The 9,335-nt window shown below is 36.0% G+C and overlaps 2 protein-coding genes across 2 annotated transcripts in view; one reads left to right on the top strand and one right to left on the bottom strand.

Annotated features, from left to right (window-relative positions):
* The window catches only part of LOC135197312 (mucin-7-like), a 12,284-nt gene extending 5,536 nt beyond the window's left edge, over positions 1-6,748 (bottom strand). Inside the window, exons 1-3 of the mRNA XM_064224452.1 lie at positions 6,614-6,748; positions 5,162-5,320; positions 286-348 (exon numbers count right to left, since the gene is read on the bottom strand). Of these exons, the coding sequence (XP_064080522.1) occupies positions 286-348; positions 5,162-5,320; positions 6,614-6,686 (295 nt within the window). The 5' untranslated portion in view covers positions 6,687-6,748. The remainder of the gene's footprint in view (positions 1-285; positions 349-5,161; positions 5,321-6,613) is intronic.
* The window catches only part of LOC135196870 (uncharacterized), a 74,296-nt gene that overhangs the window by 47,495 nt on the left and 17,466 nt on the right, over positions 1-9,335 (top strand). The gene's annotated exons all lie outside the window — the stretch shown is intronic.

Genomic DNA, 9,335 nt, shown 5'->3' on the forward strand with positions numbered 1-9,335 from the left:
CATTTATATATATATATATATATATATATATATATATATATATATATATATATATATATATTATATCTATATATATATATATACATACATACATACAAATATGTATATTATAGGCAATACGAGCTTTGGACTCCATAAAGAACCTAAACTATTCATTTATTTATTTATTCTGAGTTCTTCACTCGGAGACAGCTCGTCATTATTCCTCAGAACTCAGCTGTCTAAAATGACTTCATGTTGTTAACAAGCATCGCTGCTGGTAATACTTTGTCTGAGACATCTCACCTTCAGAGATAGAGTTCCCAGTTGTAGTGTCTACAGCAGGTGGGACAGCGGTAGTCTCTGTGCCTACACATGAAAGAAGTATGACATTAGTCAGGAGTAACACCAGAGAATATATTTTTTTTTTTGCATTCAAGGATAACTACTATCTGAAAATTTCTTCTTTCTGTATTTTCTATTATTTTCTGATACTTTTTAAATATGAACACCATATTCCTTGGCAATCTAAATAAATTTCTTTCAAAATTAAATGCGTTAGTGTCCTACATCAAATTCAAAGTTGAATGGGGAAATTGGCAACAAAATTACTTTCCTTGATATTTTAGTAATTAAGATACACGACAGAATACAAATTTACCATATACAGAAAACCAACATTTTCACTTCCATACATTCATTATTTTAGTTATCATGACACTTCTGTCAAAATTGGCGTAGCCAGCAATGTATTCTTGAGAGCCTTATGGATTTGTTCCCCAAATTTCCTGGAAAAAGTGATTGAACTTACCCGTGGGCAGCTATCATCTTTAAAGTATAATTAAGAGAGCAATTCATAAAGCGATCATAATCTTCTACCATCCCCCTCAAAACAAGACCAGGGAGATGCCCAACAATGGAATACAAATTTCACATCCTAAGTCAATCCCCGAAGACACAGGAGCACAAACTCCCTGGCCTCAACTGTGACCAATTTTACAAGAAAATCACTCCCCCCGAGATTAATATAACACAAACGTTCAGTTAGGTATGGATAACAGAGCTCAACTATTTGTAACCACAAAAAAAAAACCATAATCACAGAATAAACTGGAACTTGTCATGTATAATTCACAGCAGCAATTGTTGGTTCAAAAGCCAGATGGTAGATTCAGCTTCGATTAAACAAAGAAACACAATGAATCTTTCAAAGAGATCCGTGGGACTCGGATATTATGGATAAAATCTTCCTCCAACCAGCGATTAAGAAGATTAAAGAGAAATTGTCAACCAGGGTGACTTAACAGCAGACCTATGGACCTCTTGGTATAAATACTGCTTTTTCTTAACTCTTCTCATTCTATACCTGCCTGAAGAGAGAGGCAGTTTGGTCTCTGAAATGTAGTATTTGCTTTCTACATTTTGGCATTTTTATGTGCTCCTTTATAATATATATATATATATATATATATATATATATATATATATATATATATACATATATATATATATTATATATATATATATATATATATATATATATATAATATATATATATATATATATATATATATACACACACACACACACACACACACACACATATATATATCTATATATATATATATATATATAATATATATATTACACACACATAAAACCCAATAAAAGAAATGGCCTGTTTCACCTTGTTGTTGAGATGCCCCGACCAGCATCAAGCAAACCAGCAGAGTTGGTGGAAACCGCCCGAAGTAGTACGCCATCATGTTGACAATCCCGAGGAACATGAAAAAAGGTCTTCAAGCCTGGTCACCAGTACCTCGCCAACTGTTCAAAGCGATTTCTCTCTCTCCCGGCTCAGCAGCTGACTGATTTACCTACGTTTCGAGCCACGACACATTATTCCTACAGACGAACGATGGTTACATTCCCTAACTCGATGTAGTCACGTAGACACTTTCGGAGGCGGGAGGGACACTTGTGGACGCTTGCGAAATCATTCGCCTTTTGATTGTTGATTGTAATTCGTCTCGGTGGGAGAAATGGGGGATTTTCAGAAACGTAACGCCATACTGATCTTTACCTTTAGCTTTTCCCATCCTTTTATGGGGTCGCAACGCCTATAATAATAATAATAATAACATATATTATTAATACTTCATAGGCCTAACATTGCAAGCTGATCTCTCCATCTAATAGATTAACAGGAATAAGAATCGATGCTTGGCACTTGTCACGGTAATGGCTTGAGAGAGAGAGAGAGAGAGAGAGAGAGAGAGAGAGAGAGAGAGATGAATGGGTTATGGACGTTTAAAAAACCCCACCCCCGGGGGGAGGGGGGGAGGTTACCTCGCCGAGGCCTTCTTCACGGTTTTAATTATGATGTGACGGTCTACATTTTGATGAAGTATTGACCTCTCAGTTCTTATTTTCATCATGATATCTCTCTCTCTCTCTCTCTCTCTCTGTGCAAGTTTGTGAGACTCTGAGAGACTCCTCAATTTTTCTCTCTCTCTCTCTTTCTACGGGTTCCAAAGGAACGCTGCAAAGAACATTAAACAATGCCTACAGCGCACCACGTGAGGTTCACTGACGGCACTATATAGCCCGTTACGTGGTACAAATCTATGGGCCTCGAATCTCTCGTTACTGCACAAGACACATAAAAAAAAAATATATTATATATATATATATATATATATATATATATATATATATATATATATATATATATATATATATTTGTATATATATATATATATATATATATATCCCAAGACCGAAGAAATACACAACATCGAAGACACAAGAGAAAAGGGGATAATTAACGAGAACCCACAAGATACCTAGATGACAACACCTGGAACTATTATTTTTTCCACACCTGCTCGTGAAGCTTATCGACGATACAACCTCGACTCGAAATTGGTGGAGATGATTTGAAGAACGATAAACTTTTATCACGACAGACAACAAGTGTTGCTTGTTCATCGATGACCTCAAAAAGGAAGGACGATCGTATTCCTGAAAATTGCGATACTTTTAGTCCAAAAATTGCAATGCAGCTCCTCTTGAATTGAATATGGAGTCTAGGCCAAAGGCCAAGTACTGGGACCTATAAGGTCATTCAGCGCTGAAACGGAAATTGACAGTATAAAAAAGTTTGAAAGGTGTGACGGGAGGAAAACCTCAAAGCAGATGCACTATGAATCAGCTGTTATGAGAGGGTGGAAAGTAAGGTGGAAGAAAGAGAAGTAGAAAGGCGGTACAGTAAAAGGAACAAAAGGGGTTGCTGCTAGGGGCTGAAGGCACGCTGCAAAGAAGCTTCATTAATGCCTACAGTGCACCGCATGAGGTGCACTAACGGCACTACCCCGTACGGGATGCAGCTCCTCTTAAAGGCAGGACAACTGAAATGGGGAATTGCGATACAAAATCTCCTATTAAAAGCATGAACGACTGAAAGTCTGAAATTGCGATACAGACCCTCTTAAAGCATGGACGACTGAAAGCAGGATTAACTGACTGTAAGTCCGATTTTGCGATACAGCTCCGCTTAAAGCATGGACAACTGGAAGTCCATAGTTTTTATTTCCCATTCTTCTGGCATTTGTTTAGTCTAAATATATGTGATTTTAAAGTGAACCTCAGTGTTTATCTGCAACATCTCCCCGTTCGAGTAGGCTATACAGCCCTCACCTCATCTCTTTTCCTTGTTTTGTTTTGCCTGAACCCGAATTAGAAGTCAGATACGAACATGTCTCAATGGGAAGTGAATCATTTCCACAGTAAAATCACAAAGGAAATTTCCATGCTCAGAATTCAAAGCTCCTTCCCAGGAGCTTTGAATATATATATATATATATTATATATATATATATATATATATATATATATATATATATGAATAACTTGATCACGAAGTATATAAAACGTGATGCTATGTATGCCTCAGTAAAGGGTCCGAATAGGACCGAAAGTACTCGGCTAACTCGTTTTTTTCATTTTTTTTCCTTTGTGGCAAAAAAACCTTTATATATTATATATATATATATGATATATATATATATATATCGAGCTACAAATGTCCTTTAATATCTAATTCGCTCTACCTCGGAATTAATATATTTTCATATATGTTTTAACCGAAGGGGAATTTTTTTAGGAAATAAGAGATTTGCCGGCTCACAGGCGCGAACCATGGACACCTTCAATTCCAGGACGACAGTGAAGCCTTAACCCACCCCGCCACCGCAAGAGGATGTAAGTTTATGCCGCCTCCCACCTCAAATACCTGTCGCTCTCAGGTATTCGTGTATATGTATATATATATATATATATATATTATATTATATATATTATATATATATATATATATATATATATATAGAATCATAGGGGTAGCAGACCCGACCAACATCCAGGTTGAAGAGGTAAAGGCATGTCTTTCACAGGTATCGATTATTACACCGACGTTTCACATCACATGATGCATCCTCAAGGCTGGAATTATATATTAGAATACCAAAATCATCACTCGCTCATAAAAATCTAAAAAAGCACAACAGATATTTGACATTTACAAATACAAATTAAAACGAGAACTTGAAAGGATCACCTACCTTGGTAGGTGATCCTTTCAACGTTCTCGTTTTAATTTGTATTTGGTAAATGTCAAATCATCTGCTTGTGCTTTTTTAGATTTTTTATGAGGCGAGTGATGATTTTGGTATTCTTAATATATAATTTCCAGCCTTGAGGATGCATCATGTGATGTGAAACGTCGGTGTAATAAACGATACCTGTGAAAGACATGCCGTTTACCTCTTCAACCTGGATATATATATATATATATATATATATATATATATATATATAATAATATATATATACTACGTATATTATATATATATATATATATATATATATATATATATATATTATATATGTATATATATATATATGTGTATATTATATAATATATATATATATATATATATATATATATATATATATATAATATATATATATATATATATTTATATATATATATAAATACGAGTGTAATGAGAATATACTACATACATATATATATATATATATATATATATATATATATATATATATATGTATGTATGTATATTATACATCACTGCAGGTAACACTGTCTGTATAATATTACCTCCGGCGACGCTGGTTTCTGTTGCTGGCGTAGGACTATCACCAGCAGTAGCAGCAGCAGCAGTAGTAGCAGGAGCAGCAGCAGCAGCAGTAGTAGTAGGAGCAGCAGGAGTATCAGAAGTAGGAGGTAGCATAGGGTCCCCCATGAGCTGAGCATTCACTGTGTATTTGACAGAAGAAGAGTGACATTAGTCAGGAGTTCCAAGGATTAGGATGTCTCAAAAACTTGTTAGTCCATCGGAGGAGACATATGCTCACTTATCTCTAGGAGCAGGTTCTACTGTTCATTCACAGTGTCCTATGATTTTGTCTAGTTTTCTTTTAAACTATTCCACACTGTTGCTGTTTACAACAGAGAATATTTTTGTACTTACATAAAACAAGTAATTGCATTGATGTGACCATCGCCGCTTAGACTTCAAATATATAAATTTTGCCATGAAAGATAATTACTCAGTCTCAATTACCTCATTCTGAATCTTTGGAAGAAATGGAGAAAGGTTAATGCTATATTTGCCGTCCAAATTTGTTAACTGATAATTCAGTAATATTGAAAATGCTCCTTAGACCAAAGAATAAAAATCTAAGATATATCTTTGACCATGTTCAAGTCCTGTTATAGTTCATCTAAAACATCCTCCACTAAAAAAAAAGAACCTTTCCAAATTTCTTTCGAAATTGGTGTCTCGCATTTTCTTCACTCAAGGCAGCAAGATTTTGTCTCATTACACTTCCTATTTATCCTTATGTTAATTGATCAGATTCACTCGACTGTTCAACGGATTCCCGTTTATTCGTACATTTTCTCCCGCCCTGCCTAACTCGCCTTCCTTGAGACCTCAAAATGCTCACGTTTTGTCCTACAGCTGCACTGCAATCAGCCTCCTCCTTTCCGAAATTCTACCTTGGCCCCAACAAAAACCTTATTTCTTTCGACAACAAACTAATTCAGAGAAGCACTCCCTGCTGACTCAGTAGACCAACCTGGCATTGGCAAAAGCCTCACTGCTCCTTCATGGTTAGGGGCTGCTGAGGAGCAAGAGCCCGTGCCAGCATAAGGCTGGTTTAATCTATCATCATCATCATCATCAGCTCCTTAAACACCCGTCTCGTTTACTCCAGCCCTTTTTGAAAGGCAATGAGAATTGCATGCATATATATATATATATATAATATATATATATATCTTATATATATATTATATATTCACACACATATATATATATATATATATATATATACATATATATATATATATATATATATATAGTATATATATAGATATATATATATATATATATATATACTATATATATATATATATATATATATATATATATCCTATATATATATATATATATATGTATATATATGTATGTATATATATATATATATATATATATATATATATATATATATATATATATATATATATATATACAGACAGTGTTTCCTTGTGTCCAGGCAACGCTGAGCAGACTCAAGCAAACGCAGAGGGCTGGTGGCAATCGCCTGAGGTACGCCATGTTGAGAGGAGAGAGAAATGGGGTCTTCACCAAATCGTAGTTTCTTCCCGACTGACCATCGTTATTTTAATCCAGGCTCAGGTAATGAACGCTTCGAGGTCATTAGCATCATTTCCCAAAACTGCTCCTATTTTATTATTCTATCATGTCACGAAATGCGGAGGCGAGAGACACTTTTTCATTTACGAAAACGATCTCTTTCTGGATTGCGTGATACCTAAGAAACCGGCAGCGCTGCTGCTGCAGGAGAGAGAGAGAGAGAGAGAGAGAGAGAGAGAGAGAGAGAGAGAGAGAGAGAGAGAGAGAGAGAGAGAGAATTTCAATGTACCAGAGAATGAAGAACTTGACGATGTGTATGCCTGCGTATTTTGTTGTAACATTTCTTGGCCAGTGAATGCCCTCTGTTCCTTTTACACATGATTAATATGATCACCAATCAATGTCTTGTCTTCTCTTTTGCCCACACTTACTCTTAATTTGCATCTTGGCAGCTAAGTGCGTAAAGCTTACAAGTAAGTGTACACAAAATATTAACAAACCTGCAAACAATTCAATCGCCATCTCGACTGGCACTGAGGTAAAGTTGATTTTATAAAGACATCAGCACAGAATAGACTGGAGAAACAAAACCACATTTATGTATTGGTAAATATATCAAATAATAAATTTCTGCAGAGATTGATCATTAACTATGTGTACCCGTACACAAGTGTGGATTTCTTTCTACAGAATAGACTGTTATATGAAGGGTGCCATATCGATTCTTTTGAAACTGGAAAGTATGAGAGAGAGAGAGAGAGAGAGAGAGAGAGAGAGAGAGAGAGAGAGAGAGAGAGAGAGAGAGAGAACTTAAGCCTTTCGTATGGATGGTTTCACCCTGCTGGGTGACGATTACCTCGTCGAGGTTTTCCCAGTTGTAATTATGACATGATTGCATGCTTTTTGATGGAGTACTGATTACTCACGTCTTTTTTCCAAGCAACGCCCTCTCTCTCTCTCTCTCTCTCTCTCTCTCTCTCTCTCTCTCTCTCAATTCCGTTTGATTTATGAGATGGACGGCAAGGTCGAGCCAATTCTGTGAAATTCGCAGGAGAGAAAGTTGAAGTAATAGATTGCATGTATTAGCATACATACATACATTGATTGCATGCTCATACATACGTAGGCTATTCACGTCCATGAAACTCAAATCCCCTCGTTATCGTACAAAACACCTCGAAGTGGAGACCACGCAGAAAACTGCGCAGGTGCAAGGGAGAAGATAAGTAACGAGAAGACATCTCGAATTTGGATGAATATAGGACACCTTTACCTTTATCGAAGTCAACCCCACACACTCTTGAAACCTTTATCTTATCCACGTCTACCACACACACTCCTCCACTTGACACCTGTTCGTACTGTTGTTTTCTTAAGAGCGCTGGAATTTAACGAACTGATGAAGGTTATCGGTCACTGTGATACAGCTGGGTGGGGTGTAGAACAGCCCACCCCAGGATGTCGTGCAATTGTAACTTCAGAAGTCCAATCAACTATGCAATACATTACTACCCTGGTACTATTCGTCTTGCATTTTAATACATTTTTATCTATTTACCTATTTGTTAATTGATTTTTTTCTTTTTTAATAGGTGAAATGTCTTCTTTCTGCATTTCCCTTTACTTCCTCTTACTTCTTTCTAATGAACACCATAATATTCTTTGGAAGCTTGAATATCAAGTCAGTGGCCCCTTTGGTAGGCTTGTTCCATATGAATAGGTTTCATCTACAGAATAATAGAAGAAGAAGAAGAAGAAGAAGAAGAAGAAGAAGAAGAAGAAGAAGAATTGAAGAAAAAAAGAAATAATTGAGTTGTTGCTGTCACTAATTTTCAAGGGGACGACATGACGGTCAGACAATGGAACTTGTATAGCATGAAGTAAGACATAACCCCAAAGGACTGATTCATCGACTATGAATTATCTGGCGTCACTGGAAACCCCGAATGGTACAACCATACAACCCTTCTTAAAAGATGGACGATTTTGTTCGAAATTACTTTAGCTGGGAAAGTAATTACAAAGTCTGGAAGAAGAGAGGGAATGCACAGTTGCTGAAGAGTGTGTTACTGATTTATCTTGATTGTCTACAGAGTGAAAACTACAAGAAGAGAAGCCTTAACCTGGGTACGGTATACCTTAGATTGGAAGGGAAATTGAGCATATAAAGGTTCAAAAGATGTAACAAGAGGAAAGCATTGAAGTTGCAGTATGAAACAATTGTTTGAGAGGTTGGAAAGTCAGAGGAAGGAAGAGAATATGTACGGAGGTATGGTAAAAGGAACGAAAGAGGTTGCAGTTAGGGGCCGAAAGGACGCTGCAAAGACCCCCTCCTTCCCCCAGAAAAAAAACTCCATTTCCAATAAAAAAAACCATTTTAAGCCTGATAAGTGAATTGAACAAGTGAATTTTCTTCGTAAGGTGTCCTTGATCACATCCCAAAACCTGTAATTTAGAGAGTAATATAGTCTTTATCTATTAATTAGTAAAGGGTTTGATGCTACGTCGTTTATCTAGTTAATTAGTCAAAGGGTTTTGATGGAACATTTTTCTTTATCTATCAGTTGACAGCGCATCAGGTTATCTAGGAACTGTTTGACAAAATACGCA

Source organism: Macrobrachium nipponense, chromosome 18 (genome assembly GCF_015104395.2).
Source record: "Macrobrachium nipponense isolate FS-2020 chromosome 18, ASM1510439v2, whole genome shotgun sequence".
In the NCBI taxonomy this organism is placed as follows: Eukaryota; Metazoa; Arthropoda; class Malacostraca; order Decapoda; family Palaemonidae; genus Macrobrachium; species Macrobrachium nipponense.